General features: G+C 44.0%; 1 protein-coding gene across 1 annotated transcript in view; it reads left to right on the forward strand.

Annotated features, from left to right (window-relative positions):
• Positions 1-20221, forward strand: part of scap (SREBF chaperone) — a 170699-nt gene that overhangs the window by 72403 nt on the left and 78075 nt on the right. Inside the window, exon 3 of the mRNA XM_080194528.1 lies at positions 8544-8673. Coding sequence (XP_080050654.1) covers positions 8544-8673 — 130 coding nt within the window. The remainder of the gene's footprint in view (positions 1-8543; positions 8674-20221) is intronic.

Here is a 20221-nt window from a genome sequence, read left to right on the forward strand (position 1 = left end):
GACTCCACCCCGCCCTCTTACTACCTGTTGAAGTTTGTATGCCAGTAGAAGATTTTGGAGTTCCCTTTATGTTAAATGTCATTGTACTAACACATTCTTCCTTTGCCAGTCTTATTTTCTTGTTCACTTCACCCAACTTGTTGTATTCGGCCTGGTTCCTCCTTTAAGAATTTGTGCACAATACACCCTCTTTCTGTTTCTCACAAAATAACTAAGTGTAGCACTTAGGATCATCATCTAAAATGTATTTCGAACAATTTCATCAGTTCACATGAACATAGGAAAGACTAGAAAACCTTATTAGTGTTTTTCCTATCCATTATAAGGAATGATGTGCACTACTGTAACATAAATAGGAACAGGAATAGGCCATTTGGCCCTTCAAACCTGCTCCACCATCCATTAAGACCATGGCTGATCATCTAACTCGATTGCCTGTTCCCGCTTTCCCCATATTCCCTTTTGATCCCCTTCTCCCCATGTTGAACTGATCCTTGAAAACACAATATTTTGGCCTTGACTGCTTTCTGTGGTAGCAAATTCCATAGGCTCAGCACTGTCAAACTCCTCCTCATCACAGTTCTAAAAGGTTTACTCCGTAACCTTAGACTCTAACTCCTGCTTGTGGACACCCCCACCATTGGGAACATGATTCCTGCAGTCTAACCCTGTTAGAATTTTATCGGTTTCAATGCAACCGACTCAAGTCAGGGGAGATGATGGCCTGGTAGTTTTATTGGTAGACCAAATCAGGACCTAGTTCAACTCGCGCCATGGCAGTTGATGGAATTTGAATTCAATAAAAAAAATCTGGAATTAAGAATCTACTAATGAAACAATTGTTGGTTGTCCAAAAAACCCATCTGGTTTAGTTATGTCTTGAGGGAAGGAAATCTGCCATCCTTACTTGTTCTGCTTTACATGTGACTCCAGAGCCATAGCAACATGTTTGACTCTAAGCTGCCCTTTGAGCAAGGGCAACTAGGGATGGGCAATTTTATTCTGGCCAGTCAACGCAGCCCACAGATTCAGATTATCTGCCTTTCGGTTTATGTTACAAAAATAGATAACCTCATATTTATCTATATTATACCACATCTGCATGCATTTGCCCACTCATTCAACTTGTCCAAATCATTCCTTTCACAGTTCATCCCCCCCACCTAGCTTTGTGTTATCTGCAAATTTGGAGATGTTACATTTTGCTTCCCCGTCTAAACCATTAACTTATATAAAAGAAAAATACTGCGCGGATCCTGGAATCGGAAACAGAAACTGCTGGAAAATCTAAGCAGGTCTGACAGCACCTGTGGAGAGAGAATATAGCCAGTGTTTCCAGTCTGGATGACCCTTTGTCAGAGCTGACGATTATTAATTTATATTGTGAATAGCTGGGGTCCTTGCACCGACCCTTTCAGTACCCCATTAGTCACCGCTTACCATTTGGAAAATGACCCATTAATTCCTACTGTTTCCTGTCTACTGACCAGTTTCCTGACTGTCAACCAGTCTTCTGTCCATTGTAATACACTAACTCCAATGCCATCCATTTTAATTTTGTTTTAATCTCTTATGAGGGACTTTGTTGAAAACATTCTGAAAGTCCAAATAATCCACATCCACTGGCTTCCCTCATTAACTCTACCAGTTACATCCTTGAAGAATTCCAGTATATTTGTCAAGCATGATTTCTCTTTTGTAAATCCATACTGACTCTATCCAATTCTACCACTGTTTTCCAAGTACTCTGCTATAAAATGAATAATGGACTCTAGAATTTTCTCCACTACTCATGTCAGGCTGTCTAGCCTATAATTCCCTGTAGGTACTGCTCCAAAGTCTGAAGATGATCACCAATGCACCCACTATTTCTCAGACCAGTTCCATAATGACTCTGGGATGTAGATTATCAGGCCCTGGGGATTTATCAGCATTCAATCTCTGAATTTCTTCAACACCATTTCTCTAACAAGACTGATTTCCTTTGGTTCCCACCTCTGACTAAACACTGTTCTCCAGCAGTTCTGATATGTTGCTTGTATCCTCCTTTATAAAGACATAAGAACATAAGAAATAGGAGCAGGAGTAGGCCAACTAGCCCTTCGAGCCTGCCCCGCCATTCAGTAAGATCATGGCTGATCTGTCGTGGCTCAGTTCCACATTCCCGCCCTCTCCCCATAACCCTTAATCCCCTCTCTTATCAAAAACCCATCAACCTGCGTCTTAAAAATATTTAGTGAGGTAGCCTCCACCACTTCAACGGGCAGAGAATTCCAGAGATTCACCACCCTTTGAGTGAAGAAGTTCCTCCTCAACTCCGTTCTAAACCGCCTCCCCTTTATCTTGAGGCTGTGCCCCCTAGTCCTACTATCCTTTCTGAGCGGGAAGAGTCTCTCCACCTCTATCCTATCCATCCCATTCATCATCTTATACGTCTCAATGGGATCTCCCCTCATTCTTCTAAACTCTAACGAGTACAAGCCTAATTTATTCAGCCTCTCCTCATAGCTCAACCCCCTCAACTCCAGCATCAGCCTAGTAAACCTCCTCTGCACTCCCTCCAAGGCCAAAATATCCTTGCGTAAGTACGGTGCCCAAAACTGCACACAGTACTCCAGCTGCGGCCTCACCAATGCCCTATACAGCCGCAGCAAGACCTCCCTACCTTTATATTCAATCCCCTTCGCGATGAAGGCCAGCATCCCATTCGCCTTCCTGACCACCTGCTGCACCTGCAAGCTGGGTTTTTGCGACTCATGCACAAGGACCCCGAGGTCCCTCTGCACTGTCACCTGCTGCAGTTTTTCTCCACGTAAGTAATAATCCTTCCTACAGTTATTCCTACCAAAGTGGACCACCTCGCACTTGCCGACATTAAATTCCATTTGCCATTTCCTGGCCCATTCGCCCAGCCTATCTAGATCCTTCTGTAGACTCTCACCACCCTCCGCACAATTTACCTTTCCACCAATTTTGGTGTCATCAGCAAATTTCGACACCCTACACTCGGTTCCCTCCTCCAGATCATCTATGTAAATGGTAAATAGCTGAGGCCCCAGCACCGACCCCTGGGGCACTCCACTAGTCACCATCCGCCAATCCGAATAGCACTCATTGACCCCCACTCTCTGCCTCCTATTTGACAACCAGTCCTCTATCCACGCTAACACCCTACCCCCAACTCCATGTCCCCTGACCTTCTGCAATAACCTCTTGTGAGGTACCTTGTCAAACGCCTTCTGAAAATCAAGAAAGACCACATCCACCGGTTCTCCTCTATCCACCGCCCTAGACACATCCTCATAGAACTCCAGTAAATTTGTCAGACACGACTTCCCTTTAACGAAACCGTGCTGCGTCTGCTCTATCAAACAGTTCCCCTCAAGATGCCTTGCTATTTCCTCCTTGATGACAGATTCTAACATTTTACCTACAACAGACGTTAAACTAACAGGCCTATAATTCCCCGCCTTTTGCCTGGCACCCTTCTTAAACAACGGCGTAACATTAGCCGTTTTCCAATCTTCCGGCACTTCCCCGGAATCCAGCGGCGTCTGGAAAATAACCACCAAGGCATCCACTATCACCTCTGCCATTTCTTTCAGGACCCTCGGATGCATTCCATCCGGTCCTGGGGAACTTGTCCACAATCAGCCCCTCCAGTCTGTCGAGCACCACCTCTCTAGTAACAGTAATGTCATCGAGACCCTCCAGTCCTACCACCTTTCCATCTCTAACATCCGGCATATTATTCACATCCCCGTCCGTGAAGACCGAAACAAAAAAGTTATTCAAGACCTCAGCCATTTCCCCATCCCCTACCACTAAGTCCCCCTTCTCATCCTCTAAGGGACCAACGTTCACCCTAGCCAGCCTCTTCCTTTTTATGTATTTATAAAAACTCTTGCTATCCTTTTTTATATTAAGCGCTAGCCCAGCTTCATAGTTTCTCCTACCCTTCTTTATCAACTTCTTTGTCAATCTTTGTTGACATTTAAACCTCTCCTAATCCTCTTCTCGCCCACTACTCTTAGCTACTCTAAACGCCTCCGCTTTTAATTTAACAATTTCCTTCACCTCCTTCGTTATCCACGGCTTATTACCTCTCCTCCTACCGTCCTTTTTGACCATCAGAATAAATTTCTGCTGAGCACCAAGAAAGATCTCCTTAAAGATCCTCCACTGCTCCTCAGCAGACCTACCTTCCAACGCGCTCCCCCAGTCCACATTCGCCAATTCTTCTCTCATCCTACCGTACTCCCCTCTGTTCAAACAAAAGACAAAACCAAAGTATGTATTAAGTTGGTTAGCCATTTCTTTTTCCCCAGTTGTAAATTCTCCTGTTTTTGACTGTTGGGGATCTACAGTCTTGGCATATGTATAGAAACGTTTAGTTAGCTTTTGTGTCCCCTGCGTGCTTATGTTGTACTCCGTCTTCCCCTTCTTAATAAATCCCTTTGTCTTCCTTTGCTGAATTCCAAACTGCTTCCAATCCTCAGTCTGTTTTTCTGGTCAATTTGTATGTCTGTGCCTCAGATCTAATATTATCCCTAATTTGGTTTGGCCACCTTTTGCACCAGACAGGAATAAAGAATTGTTGTGGTTCACCCATGTGGTCTATGAATGTTTGCCATTCTCCCACAAGGGCAATTGGCGATGGGCAGTAAATGCTGGACCTGTCAGTAATGCCCACATCCATGAATTAAGTAGAAATCACATTGTGAGGAGAGCTTGAAGAAGCTGGGTCTGTACTTGCTGGAGTTTTGAAGAACAAGTGATCTCATTGAAACTTAGAAAATCCTGAAGTTTGTGTGTTCTCTCTGGGAGTTTGCACATTCTCCCTGTGTCCACATGGGTTTTCTCCCACAGCCCAAAGACGATTGGGTGAGATTGATTGATTGGCCACGTTCAGTTAGTGTCAAGGAGGGTAAATACGTGGGGTTATAGTCATAGGGCCTGGATGGGATTGTTGTTGGTTCAGACTTGATGGACCAAATGGCCTATTTGTGCACTATGTAGGGATTCTTTCTATCATAGCCAACATGTGTCTTATGCCATCATAATTGCCTTTATTAAGATTCAGGACTGTCTGCCCCTGGTAATGCAAGAGGAGATTAGAAGGGGGTTAAAAATGTTTCAAATTTCAGGAAAAACTTGGAAATTCAATCAATCATGGTTAAACACAACATTTCACTAGATGTACTTAACCAGTCAATTTCGGGCAAATTTAAATTTCCAATTGCAGTTTACCTACCTTTCAACCTTGAATATTCCTCTGACTTAAGCATCCAATGTTCTAATTCTACCTTCTGCCTGTTATTGACATTTTTACATGTTTCCCAGTCAGTCTGATGTACAAAATATCCAGAGCTTCTGCATCTGAACTCAGGCTATCCAGCTCAGTTTCTATTGAATTTTTTTTTAATCTGACCTAACCACTCCCCCTGTCTCTGGTCTAGACTTGTTTATTTATCACCGAGTCCAAGTCCTTACAGGTTTCTGATTCCTAATACAACAGTAGTTTTTCTTAATTGGAGACGTACCTTAGTTATTCTGCAAGCACCTGACATTTCTTTATAGAACTTTTCTCATTCGTTTTCTACATGTTTAGCATTTTTTCTTTGCAATGAATAAAAGACTTGAATTTACATAACCTTTCACAATTATCTGACTTCTCAAAGCACTTTATAGCCAATTTAAATATTTCCAAGTGCAGTGATGAATATAATGAAGGAAATGTCGCAGCCAATTTATGCACTGCAGACTGTCCCAAACAGCAAAGTGATAATGGCCAGGTAATTGTTTTTATTATGTTGGTTGGTGGATAAATATTGGCCACAGTGCAAGTGAGAATACCGTTTCTCTTTGAAATAGTACCATAAGATCGTTTACTTCCGCTCGAGTGGTTATATGGGCCTCAATTTAACACCTTATCCAAAGGACAGCATCTTTGACAATGCAGCAGTCCTTCAGCACTGTACTGGATTGTCATTCTTGGGCATTTCTGCCCAAGACTTGGAATCCAGAGGTTGAATTCTGGTCGGCTAAATCATAGCTGACTCATTTGATTTTCCTTTTTTCAGTTTCTCTGCTCCAATTGTTGCTTTTTTCTCTTTGCTTTCATTTTTTCACGTTATTGCTGCTTTTCATACCTCTGTTAACTTTATTATTGTTGTCAAACTTTATTATTCCCAGGGATGTCCAGTTTCAAACCCTGAAATACTGTTCCCCCTGCCTTGCTATAGCTTAACGTCTTCTCACTCCTCATTTGTCATCTTCTAAGAACATGGTACAATTAACTTGAGGTGAAGCCCACCACACTAATGTTTCTCCTGAACTGATTGTACTGTCTTGGAAACACTTGGAAGAAGTGAAATCTTCCTTTGGCAAAAATGCTCAAACCATCACCTACCTCTTCTTTCAAGTATGAACCACATCTTCTTAGTGTTCACTCTCCCTTTCCAGAGTGTACTTTATGTTAGGAAGATTGACATCACCTTGCCACTAACTCCTTTCCAGCCTCTCTGAATCCATGTCTCTCTCTGGCATCCATCTGAGCCTAATCAGACTGTTTGCAACTCTGGAATCGGATTTGACCAAGGTGAGCTTCCAAATACATTTCTAATCCATACAAGTGACCCACCTGCCACCATCTCTGTGATGCTTTCCCAGTTTGGCTCATCTGCTGCTGAAACTCCCCTGATCCATTTTATTATTGCCTCTCAACTAGTCTAATCTGTACTGTCCATCTATGTAATTCAGAGTTAATCTGAAATCCTCCTCTTTTAACTCACATTAGGTCCAGTTCACTAATTCTTTCTATGCTCACTGACCAATACTGGTTCACAGTCGGACAATACCTCAGTTTGAAAACCCTCATTCTTGTTTACATGTCATGTCTTGGCCTCATCACTGTCTCAGTAACTTCCTCCGATCCTCCCAAAATCTCTGTGTTCTTCCAATTCTAGTCTCTTGATCCTAATGGTTTCACCATCAATGGACATGCTTCACATACCAGCATCCTAACTCTTGAATTCCCTACCTCAACCTCTATTCCACTTTCATTTTTTAAAATGCGCCTTAAAACTTACCTGTTTGATGAAGCTTTTCATCATCTGTTTTTATACCTCCTCCCAGAAGCCATAGAATCCTACAGTGCAGAAGGAGGCCATTTGGACGTCAAGTCTACACTGACCCTCCGAAAGAGCACTCGACCGTGGCCCTATCCCCATTACCCTGCACGTTGATTTTAGCCAATTCGCCTAACCTGCACATCTTTGGACTGTGGCAAAAACTGGACCACCCAGAGAAAATCCATGCAGATGCAGGGAGACTGCACACTCCACACAGGCAGTCACCCAAGGCCAGAATTATCTAACTTAGTGTCAAATTTTGTTTGAAGTTCCTGTGAAAAGCATTAAGTCGTTTAATTACCATATTTTTGATGTATGTACTGAGACTATTTTTCACCAGAAAGCAATATGATTAGAAGGTATGTTAAAGGTGTTAAGTAGTTGCTAGGTAAATGCGAGTTGTTGCCAGTAGTTACTTCGTGGGAAGGACAATACACTTGTTATTTTTATTCCCTTGCAGCCTATGTACAATAGTTTTGGTTATGTTGGATTGAGATGTATCGACTTTGACTTTGCAACTTGGATTGTCTCTCCAGACAGCATTTGGAACTGTACATATAGAGCAATGTATATAGTTGTTTGCTTGTCGGTCACAGTGGATGGCAAAAAATTTTGGTATGGCGAATCACACAAAATTATCGGACTTGAATTAGAAGTAAAGTGCCATGCTTCTTAAATGCAGGATAATTCTTCAATTTTCTTTAATTTTAGGTAGTTTGAAAGCTTGTTACTAGTATGATTCACATTTGTTCCCAATTTTGGTCGATAACATAATTGCAACTTTGGGTACTGACTACTAAGTATGTGCAAAAGTGGATGAAGCAAAGCCTCAGAAATGTAGTTTTGACTAAAGTGAAAAAATAGTATTGTTTGTCAGAGTCTAAGCTTGGGGGAAAAATCATTTTATTTTACAGAGCGCTAAGTTACTCGTTTCTTCACTTCTGAAATAATTCCGGTAATTCAAACGTGTCAAGACTTAACAAGAATCGTTAGTATTTAAGGTGGATCAGTTTTAGGTCAGCAATATAAGAACTTCAGTAATGGCATCTCAGTATGACATGTCAATCTAGGAAAATTGAAGTGAAATGCAGGATTGTCAACATTTGCAATGTTTGTGGAGTTTACAAATGGGAGTCTTGAGATTGTGCCGCAGGAGACAGGCCTTGGAAAATGGCAAATTTGTCATGCCTTGCCTTTGTGATACTCGAGGCCTCCCCGCAAATCAATAAAACTCCTTTATCTACTGTCGCATTTCCTGAGAAACCTGTATTAATCACAGTTCCCCTGTCCTAGCTCAGTTAATTTCTTATTTAATATTAATAAAGATGAGTGGAAAATAATTGAAAAGCCACTTGCACACCATTTCTAGGATTGTTGTCCTGAATTTTGTTTTGTTTTGATTTATCACAGTTATCCCTTATTAAAGCTACCTCTGCCAGGAACAGGGCCTGTGGAGTTCACAACACCTGTGAAAGATTACTCTGTACCACCACTTGAACCAAATCCACGACATGCTGATCAGAGTGATAAACCAGATTGGGTAAGTTCTGCACTGTTCAACTACATCTGTAGGGAAGCTATTACCATTTCAGTAAAGCAGGTAATGAATCTTCAAGTTAACGGCTCCCTAGTGGCGTCCTTCCGCTTTAGGAGAGGAGTGCGTCAAGGCTGCCCCTTATCTTGCCAATTGCATTCCATCTGCTTAGAAAAATAATTGTGAACTGTTTAGCCCTAGAGTACAGTCCCAATGGTAGCAAGTTTCTCAATAAAAATGGAAGTAATCTCAGATGATCACTTGTCACATAGGAAGTGAATCACATTAAGCTATGTTGAACAAGTTTCATGATATAGGGTATTGTCATTATATATGTTTAGGGGCACAAATGTAAAAATATAAATAGAGAAGAAGCAGAGACCGAATGTTCAGATGAAACTGTCAATATTATTTTGCTGTTTACATTTGGAATGCAATTGAATTGAATAAAATGTTTTGCCTCAAGTTCTGTGACTCAGCTTACTGTTAGAGTATTGTGTGCTAGTTTGACAATCTCCAAATATTTTTAGATGCAATGAGCACTTCTGCTTCTACCAATAATACTTTTCAGTCATGTGGAGAAAGCAAGCATAGGTTTTAAATTAAAAACATATAGAATTACATTGAAGTAGATACATGCTATTACTCTTTCAGCTGTCTCTGATCCTACTGAAATTCTCAGACATCAAAGATTTTACAATTTGTTTTCTTGCCAAATCTTTCTTCCTCCTTGACTTGAAATTAATGATGGACTAGTTAATGAATGCATGGTAACAGCAATGCTTGACTTCCTTAGGTGTCTTTTTTGTGAACCTTGGTACCTACTTTGACTCTTCTGTGGGCATGAGGATGAGGGGGATAGTGGTGCGAACAACTCCTCAGCTGGGTTTGCCTTCAATTAACTACCAGTCAGTAATCAGTACTTCCATTCCCAATTGTTATCCCAGGGATGCTAAGGTCAATTGTACCATTCCCACCTACTGAGAAAATTCACAAAGAGATGATGTAGACCAGAAGCCAAACCTGGAATATAGTTAGGTTGCAGATTAACCAAAATCTTATTTAATGACAGAAAATCCCTTGAAGGCTAAGTGATCTACTTGAGCTTTTATGTTTGTGTTCTTGTCTCATTGCCACAGTATGTATTGTATTTGTCAGAAAAGCCATTAGCGATATGCTGTAGATTTTAAGTAGTTATTCTTCTGTTCTCTAAATAAGTCCACCAGAATAATGAATTTGTGATTACATTATGAAATAGTAATTGAAAACAGGTTTGAAAGAAGGCTTTCCAGCTTATCCTCAGTTACAACCTACTATACTCCCACATAAACCTATTATTAATTTAAATCTTGAGATTTTCTTGACGAAGTGTATGATTTATTTTAAATGGATTGTTTTCAGACATTCCAGTAGCCCTGAGCCAGGGTTAACTTAGCATGATTTATTTACTGTTTTATATCTTACTGACATATCTCATTCTCTCATGTCTTGCCTCCATGAGAATGTCAGCTAAATAGCTATTGGGTGACTTCCTACTGCTATGGAGAATTGTGAGAAAGAGAGTTTGCCTGAGGCCAATAAGGCTGAAGAAATACAGCTAACAAAATTATTCTCCTTACCGAGTGACCACTTCAATGTTTGAATGTGAACACCTTATGTTGCAGCCTTATTTTCTACCACGGCTACTTAATGGTAGTAACATGTTGTACTTGATCCTGAGAGGAATTTTTGACCACATATTCACCATATGAACAAGATTGTCTACTTCCACCTCTGCAACCTCACCCAACTCTAACCCTCCCTGAGCTCAAACCCTCCTCCATGCATTTGTTACCTTCAGAAATGATGAATCTAATGCTCTCCTCCCAGTATGCTAAATTCTCATCCCCTAACAAATTTATGCTCATCCAAAACTCTACTGCTGGGACATTAACTTGCACCAAGTCTTGTCCAACCATCATACTACTAAGCTACTAGGGCTTAGGTTCAAAGGGCTTTGGAGAAAAGGGCCAGGTAAGTTTGCGTTACATTTGTTCAATATTACTACAGGGAATAATGGAGGGGCATGTGATGTACTGTTTCTGTATGATGTGGGAGCTGGTGGACCCCAGGGTCCTTCCATGTGACCATGTCTGCAGTAAGTACTGGTTGCTGGAGGAGCTCCAGCTCAAAGTAGATGAGCTGGCCTCTGAGCTACAGACACTGCGGCTCATCAGGGGGAGGGAGGGTGCCATTGATAATGGGGTGCAAGAGACCCCCCCCCCCCCCCCCCTCCCCCCACCGATTGGCTAACTCTATGGGTCAGGAACAGGAGGGGGCTGCAGAGAGGAAGGAGGGTGGGGACCAAATGCCTCAGCCTCTCAATCTGCAGAACAGGTTCGAGGTTCTTGCTTCCAGTGTGGACGAGAACGAGGACGGTGAGCTTGGTGAGCAAACTGCACACGGTACAGTGATGCAGACACAGGTCATAGGCAACGAGAAGGTGAAAAGGAACGTAGTAGTAATTGGGGATAGTGTGGTTAAGGGTATTGACACTGTCCTTTGTCACAATGACAAAGTGCACAGAAGGGTGTGTTGTCTGCCTGGTGCTCGGGTCCAGGATGTCGCATCTGGGCTGCAGAGGAACCTGGAGTGGGAGGGTGAGAATCCGATCATTGTAGTACATGTGGGTGCCAATGACGTAGGCAAAATGCGAACTGAGGATCTGGGGAGGGAGTTTGAAAAGCTGGGAATGGAATTAAAAAGTAGAACCGACAAGGTGGTTATCTCTGGACTACTGCCTGAACCGAGTGCAGACGGGGCAGGGTTGATAAGATTAAGGAAGTGAATGGGTGGCTCAGGGATTGGTGTGGGAGGAATGGGTTTGAATTTATGGGGCATTGGCATCAGTATTGGGGTAGGTGGGACCTGTTCAGGTGGGATGGGGTGGGTATGAACCATGCTGGGACCAGAGCCCTGGCTAATCGTGTAAATAGGACTGTAGCTAGGGCTTTAAACTAATTAGGGTGGGGGAGGGTGTGAGGGTAGGTGACATTACGGGGTCTAAAGTAAAGGAGAGGGTGCAGGTAAAGGGGGAGGCCAAGGATGTCCCAATAATAAAAGGAGTAGGCGGTGTGAGTATGCTTGGTGGCGTTCTGGCAAATAGGGTACAGGTGAAGGCTGGGATGAAGGCACTTTATCTGAATGCACAAAGCATTCGGAATAAAGTGGATGAGCTGGTGGCGCAGATCAGCACAAATGGATATGATCTGGTGGCCATTACAGACGTGGCTGCAAGGTGACAGGGACTGGGAGCTGAATGTCCAGGGATATCAAGTGTTTAGGAAGGAGGAAAAAGTGGGGGGCGTAGCTCTGCTGATTAAGGATAGCATCAGGGTGGTAGTAAGGGATGATATAGGAACCAAAGAGCAGAACGTAGAATCGTTGTGGGTGGAGATTAGGAACAGCAAAGGGAGGAAGACGCTGGTGGGTGTCGTTTATAGGCCCCTGAATAATGATCTGGAGGTGGGGAGGGCTGTTAACGCGCAAATAAATGTGGTGTGCAGGAATGGAACGGCGGTAATTATGGGGGATTTCAATCTACATATTGATTGGTCGACCCATGTTGGACATGGTGGGCTTGAGGAAGAGTTCTTGGAATGCTGCCAGGATAGTTTCCTCGAACAGTGTGTGTTGGAGCTGACGAGGGAGCGAGCTATCTTGGATCTGGTGTTATGTAATGAGGCGGGTAGAATTAGGGACCTTGTGGTGAAGGATCCTCTTGGGGAGAGTGATCATTGTATGGGGGAGTTTCTGATGCAGATGGAGGAGGAGAAAGTGGGTTCCTGGACATGTGCCCTTTGAACAGAGGGGAGTATGGTAAGATGAGAGAGGAATTGGCGAATGTTGATTGGGGGAGTGTGTTGGAAGGTAGGTCTGCTGAGGAACAGTGGAGGATCTTTAAGGAGATCTTTCTTGGTGCTCAGCAGAAATTTATTCTGATGGTTAAAAAGGATCGGAGGAGGAGAGATAATCAGCTGTGGATAACGAAGGAGGTGAAGGAAATTGTTAAATTAAAAGCGGATGCGTTTAGAGTAGCTAAGAGTAGTGGGTGAGAAGAGGATTGGGAGAGGTTTAAATGTCAACAAAGAATGACAAAGAAGTTGATAAAGAAGGGTAGGATAAACTATGAAGCTGGGCTAGCGCTTAATATAAAAAAGGGTAGCAAGAGTTTTTATAAATACATAAAAAGGAAGAGGCTGGCTAGGGTGAACGTTGGACCCTTAGAGGATGAGAGGGGGGACTTAGTGGTAGGGGATGGGGAAATGGCTGAGGCCCTGAATAACTTTTTTGTTTGTCTTCACGGAGGAGGACGTGAATAATTTGCCAGGTGTTAGCAATGGAAAGATGGTAGGAGTGGAGGGCCTGAATGACATTATTGTTACTAGAGAGGCGGTGCTCGACAGACTGGAGGGACTGATTGTGGACAAGTCCCCAGGACCGGATGGAATGCATCCAAGGGTTCTGAAGGAAATGGCGGAGGTGATAGTGGATGCCTTGGTGATTATTTTCCAAACGTCGCTGGATTCCAGGAAAGTGCCGGAAGATTGGAAAACGGCTAATATTACACCGTTGTTTAAGAAGGGTGGCAGGCAAAAGGCGGGGAATTATAGGCCGGTTAGTTTAACGTCTGTTGTAGGAAAAATGTTAGAATCTGTGATCAAGGAGAAAATAGCGAGGCATCTTGAGGAGAATTGTTTGGTAGAGCAGACGCAGCACGGTTTCATTAAGGGGAAGTCGTGTTTGACGAATTTATTGGAGTTCTGTGAGGATGTGTCTAGGGCGGTGGATAGAGGAGAGCCGGTGGATGTGGTCTTTCTTGATTTTCAGAAGGTGTTTGACAAGGTACCTCACAAGAGGTTATTGCAGAAGGTAAGGGGGCATGGAGTTGGGGGTAGGGTGTTAGCGTGGATAGAGGATTGGTTGTCAAATAGGAGGCAGCGAGTGGGGGTTAATGGGTGCTATTCGGATTGGCGGTTGGTGACTAGTGGAGCGCCCCAGGGGTCGGTGCTGGGGCCTCAGCTATTCACCATTTATATAGATGATCTGGAGGAGGGAACCGAGTGTATGGTGTCGAAATTTGCTGATGACACCAAGATTGGTGGAATGGCAAATTGCGTGGAGGGTGTGGAGAGTCTGCAGAAGGATCTAGATAGGCTGGGCAAATGGGCCAGGAACTGGCAAATGGAATTTAATGTTGGCAAATGTGAGGTTGTCCACTTTGGTAGGAATAATGGTAGGAAGGACTATTACTTACGTGGCGAAAAACTGCAGCATGCGATGGTGCAGAGGGACCTCGGGGTCCTTGTGCATGAGTCGCAAAAACCCAGCCTGCAGGTGGTCAGGAAGGCGAATGGGATGCTGACCTTCATCGCGAGGGGGATTGAATATAAAAGTAGGGAGGTCTTGCTGCAGCTGTATAGGACACTGGTGAGGCTGCAGCTGGAGTACTGTGTGCGGTTTTGGTCGCCGCACTTATGCAAGGATATTTTGGCCTTGGAGGGAGTGCAGAGGAGGTTTACTAGGCTGGTTCCGGAGTTGAGGGGGTTGAACTATGAGGAGAGGCTGAATAAACTAGGCTTGTACTCGGAGTTTAGAAGAATATGGGGAGATCTCATTGAGACATATAAGATGTTGAATGGGGTGGAGAGGCTCTTCCCGCTCAGAAAGGACAGTAGGACTAGAGGGCACAGCCTCAGGATAAAGGGGGCGTGGTTTAGAACGGAGTTGAGGAAGAACTTCTTCATTCAAAGGGTGGTGAATCTCTGGAATTCTCTGCCCATTGAAGTGGTAGAGGCTGCCTCACTCAATATTTTTAAGACGTGGGTTGATAGGTTTTTGATAGGCAAGGGGATTAAGGGTTATGGGGAGAGGGTGGGAATGTGGAACTGAGCCACGACAGATCAGCCATGATCTTATTGAATGGCGGGGCAGGCTCGAGGGGCTAGATGGCCTACTCCTGCTCCTATTTATTATGTTCTTATACCTGTGTTTGCCGATCTGTGCTAATGCCCAGTGTGAAATCGCATCATCCTTCTTTTCAAATCTGTCCATGACCTCGCCCCTCCCTATTCTGTAATTTCCTTTTGACTGACAAACCTTTGAACATAGAACATTACAGTGCAGAACAGGCCCTTCGGCCCATGATGTTGCGCCGACCAATTAAAAAAGCAATGACCCTCTAACCTAAACCAATCCCTTTCCATCCATAAACCTATCCACGGATCTCTTAAACGCCCCCAAACTAGGCGCATCTACAACTGCAGCAAGCAGGGCATTCCAATCCCTCACCACCCTCTGGGTAAAGAACCTACCCCTGACATCCGTCCTATATCTACCACCCCTTAATTTAAAGCCATGCCCCCTCGTGCTAGCTTTCTCCATCCGAGGAAAAAGGCTATCACTGTCCACCCTATCTAAACCTCTAATCATCTTGTATGTTTCAATAAGGTCCCCTCTTAGCTGCCTTCTTTCTAACGAAAACAACCCCAAATCCCTCAGTCTCTCCTCATAGGACCTTCCCTCCATACCAGGCAACATCCTGGTAAACCTCTTCTGCACCCTCTCCAATGCCTCCACATCCTTCCTATAATGTGGGGACCAGAACTGCACACAATACTCCAAGTGCGGCCACACCAGAGTTTTGTACAGTTGCAACATGATGTTGCGGCTCCTAAATTCAATCCCCCTACCAATAAACGCCAAGACACCGTATGCCTTCCTAACTGCCTTATCTACTTGATTCCCAACTTTCAGGGATCTATGTACACATACACCTAGATCCCTCTGTTCATCAACACTATTCAGAGTCCTACCGTTAGCCCTATACTCTACACATCTGTTATTCCCGCCAAAGTGAATTACCTCACACTTTTCCGCATTAAACTCCATCTGCCACCTCTCGGCCCAGCTCTGCAACTTGTTCAAGTCTCTCTGTGAACTATGACACCCCTCTTCACTATCTACCACTCCTCCGACTTTGGTGTCATCAGCAAGATCTTTGAAGACCCCGCAGTCCTTATTCTCATTCGTTGGAGGGACATGGGTGTCGCTGGCTGGCTAGCATTTATTGCTCATCCCTAGTTGCTCTTAAAATGGTGGTGGTGAGCTGCCTTCTTGAATCGCTGCAGAACATGTTCTGTGGGTTGACCCACAATGCCGTTAGGGAGGGAATTCCAGGATGTTGACCCAATGACTGCGAAGGAACAGCAATATATTTCCAACTCAGGGTGTGACTGACTTGGAGGGGAACTTGCAATTGGTGGTGTTCCCAATTATCTGCTGCCCAAGTCCTTCCAGATGGAAATCGTCTTGGGTTAAGAAGGTGTGGTCTAAGGATCTTTGGTGAATTGCTGCAGTGCATCTTGTAGATCGTACACACTGCTACTAAGTGTTGGTGGTGAAGGGATTGAATGTAGGTGTGGTGTCACTCAAGTGGGCTGTTTGCCCTGGATGGTGTCGAGCTTTTTGTGTTGGAGTTGCACCCAATCAGGCAAGTGGGGAGTATTCCATCACACTCCTGACTTGTGCGTTGTAGATGGTGGATGCGCTCTGGGGAGTCAGCAGCTGAGTTACTCATCGCAGTATTCCTAGTTTCTGACCAGCAGTTGTAACCACTTTGTTTATCTGGTGAGTCCAGTTGAGTTTCTGTCGATGGTAATCCCAAGAATGTTGACAGTGGGGGATTCAGTGATGGTTACACCATTGAATGTTAAGGGGCGCTGGTTAGAATGTCTCTTATTGGTGATGGTCGTTGCCTGTCATTTGAGTGGTGCGAGCGTCACTTGCTACTTGTCAGCCCAAGCCTGGATATTGTCCAGATCTTGTTGCAATTGAACATAGACTGCTTCAGTATCTGAGGAGTCGCGAATGGTGCTGAACGTTGTGCAATCATCAGTGAACACCCCACTTCTGACCTTATGATGGAGGGAAGGTCATTGATGAAGCAGCTGAAGATTGTTGGGCTTAGGACATGATCCTGTGGGACTCCTGCAGACACCTCATGGAGCTGAGATGACTGGCCCATCCACCATGACAACTATCTTTATTGTACCAGGTATGCCTCGAACCAGCAGAGAGTTTGCCCCCTGATACCCATTGATTCCAGTTTCACTAGGGCTCCTTGATGCTACAGTCGGTCGAATGCGGCCTTAATGTCAAGGGCAGTCACTCTCACCTCATCTCTGGAATTCAGCTCTTTTGTCCATATTTGAACCAAGGCTGTAATGAGGTCAGGAGCTGAATGATCCTGGTGAAACCCAAACTGGACATCACTGAGCAGGTTACAGCAGAGTAGGTGCTGCTTGATAGCACTGTTGATGACCCCTTCCATCACTTTACTGATGATCAAGAGTAGACTAATTGGGTGGTAATTGGCTGGATTGGATTTGTCCTGCTTTTGTGTATAGGACATACCTGGGCAGTTTTCCACATTGTTGAGTGGATGCCAGTCTTGTAACTGTACTGGAAGAGCTTGGCTAGGGGAGCAACAATTTCTGGAGCACAAATCTTAAGTACTATTGCTGGAATGTTATCAGGACCCATTGACTTTGAAGTATCCAGTGCCTGCAACCATTTCTTGATATCATGTGGAGTGAATCGAATTGGCTGGAGGCTGGCATCTGAGATGTTGGGCACCATTGGAGGAAACTGAGATGGATCATTCACTTGGCATTTCTGGCTGAAGTTTGCTGTGAATACTTCAGCTTTATCCTGTGCACTGATGTGCTGGTCTCCTCCATCATTGAGAATTGGCATATTTGTGGAGCTTCCTCTTCCAGTGAGTTGTTTAATTGTCCACCACCATTCTCGTCTGGATGTGGCAGGATTACGGAGCTTAGATTTGATCCGCTGGTTGTGGGATCATTTTAGCTCTGTCTGTCATTTGCTGTTTTTGCATTTGATATGCAAGTAGACCTGTTTGGTAGCTTCACCTCATTTTTAGGTATGCCTGGTGCTGCTCCTGGCATGCCTGCCTGCACTCTCCATTGAATCAGGGTTGATCACCTGGTTTGATAAAAATGGTTGAGTGAGGGATATGTCAGTTCATGAAGTTGCAGATTGTGCTGGAGTACAATTTTGCTGCTGTTGATGGCTCACAGCATCTTATGGATGCCCAGCCTTGAGTTGCTAGATCTGTTCAAAGTCTATCCCATTAGCACGGTGATAGCGGCATACAATATGATGGCGGTTACTCTCAATGTGAAGGCGGGACTTCGTCTCCACAAGGACAGTATGGTGGTCACTCTTGCTAATACTGTCATGGACAGCTTGGTAAGGATGAGATTAAGTATGTTACTTCCTCTTGTTGGTTCCTTGACACCTGCTGCAGACTCAGTCTAGCAGTTATATCCTTGAGGACCGGACCAGCTCGATCAGTAATGCTACTGCTGAGCCACTCTTGGTGGTGGACATTGCAGTCCTCCGCCCAGAATACATTTTGCGCCCTTGCTACCCTCAGTGCTTCCTCTAAGTGTTGCTCAACATGGAGGAATACTGATTCATAAGCTGAAGGAAGATAGTAGGTGGTAATCAGTAAGAGCATTCCTCGCCCACGTTTAACCTAAAGCCTTGAGACTTCATGGGGTCCAGAGTCAATGTTAAGGACTCCCAGAGCAACTCCCCCCTCCCCCCCCCCCCCCCCCCCCCACCCCCCCAAATTGTATACCACTGAGCCACCGCCTCTGCTCGGCCTGTCCTGTTGGTGGGACAGGACATATCCAGGGATGTCATGGTGGTGTCTGGATGTTACCTTACAGAGAATGACTATGTCAGGCTTTGCTTGACAAGTCTGTGAGACAGCTCTCCCAATTTTGGCACTAGCCCCCAGATGTTAATAAGGAGGACTTTGCAGAGTTGACAGGGCTGTTTGTTTTGCTGGTGCTGTTTGTCTTTTCTGGTGACTAGGTCGATGCCAGGTGGTCCATTCGGATTCATTTCTTCATTGAGACTTTATAGTGATTGAGTGGCTTGCTAGGCCATTTGAGGGTAGTTGAGAGTCAACCACATTGTTGTAGCTCTGGAGTCACATGTAGGCCAGACCAAGTGATGTCTGATTTCCTCCCCTAAAGAGCATTAGTGAACCAGATGGGTTTTTCCGACAGTCAACATTGGTAGTCATCAGCAGACTTTTAATTCCAGATATTTTTGATTGAATTCAAATTCCACCATCTGCTATGGTGGGATTTGAACCCAGGTCCTCAGAACATTACCCGGGGTTCTAGATTAATAGCTGAGCGATAATGCTGTGCTATTAATCCATAGCCTCCCCATAGCCCTGTAATCAGGCATCTTCTGAATGCCCGATTTCAATCTCAAAATCATTAATGGCCATGCTCTCAGCTATATTGACTCTAAGCACTGGAATTTCCTCCTTTAACTCCTCTCCCTTCTCCATGTCTTGTCTTTTTTAAAGTGTTCCGTAAAAACCATCTTTTCTGTTCAGCTGATATAAAATCTTCTCCTGCGGCATGGTGACAAAGGTTTTTATTGAAACATTTATTGTTAAGTACCTTGGGATATTTTGCAATATTGGATGTGCTATATAAATGCAAGTTACTGTAGAGATGAAGGGCCAAAATTATGACCAAACAGTATATAACAGTATCTATCTAATATCTATAATAAAAGCAGTCAATGCTGGATAAATTCAGCAGTTCTGACAACATCTATGGGGAGAAACAGAGTTAATGTTTCAGATCTCAATGATCCTTATAGCTCATCTTCAGATTGCCCTTTCTAAATATCTCCACCATTTCTTTTGAAGGCATTGCTGCACAAATGGTATGGATGTCAACAAACTTTCATTACTTCCTCGAAGTACCATCCTTATTATGTGGCCTTGAGAAAGAGTGGCAGCAGTTCATGTGAACAAGGAGTGAAACAGACGAGCCTCATTGCGACTTGCCCTCTATATGTGAATCTTCCAGCAACAGTCAATGGCTAGTTATTAGGATTGGGAATTATGATTAATTTTCTGCCCCCTCCCACCACATGCATACACGCTGGCACACCATCCCCCACCACCTCGGACACAAACCACTACTTTAGGGTTTCTAGATCTCTCTCTCCCTATCTTGACTTCCCCTCACTCTTTCTTCCTCTCCTTCTATGCTTCTCTCTGAAGTACCACATCAATCAGGAGCCGGGAGATTAAAAATTTCCAACAGAGTAAGTGTAACTCCTAATGAATTAAAAAGAGTAATAGCATAGAGCAAGTCTTGAGGCATTAATTAAAATGATTAGTTTAAACTTAGTACTAACTAGGTTTTTAAAAAAAGAGAATAGATATTAGATGGATGGGCAACCAAGATCTATTTCTTGCAATGCATGTACCATGTTCAAACTCAAAGACACCTCGTGTCTTGGGGAACTATATGTGTAATGTGTGTTTTCAACTGCTTAAGCTTGAAGTCTGAATTTCCAAGCTTGAGGAACAGTTGAACTCACTGTGGAGCAGCTTGGAGAATGGGAGTTCCTTGGATCATGCATTCCAGGAGGTGATCACCTTACAGGC

Source organism: Carcharhinus amblyrhynchos, chromosome 8 (genome assembly GCF_965287045.1).
Source record: "Carcharhinus amblyrhynchos chromosome 8, sCarAmb.v2.hapA, whole genome shotgun sequence".
In the NCBI taxonomy this organism is placed as follows: Eukaryota; Metazoa; Chordata; class Chondrichthyes; order Carcharhiniformes; family Carcharhinidae; genus Carcharhinus; species Carcharhinus amblyrhynchos.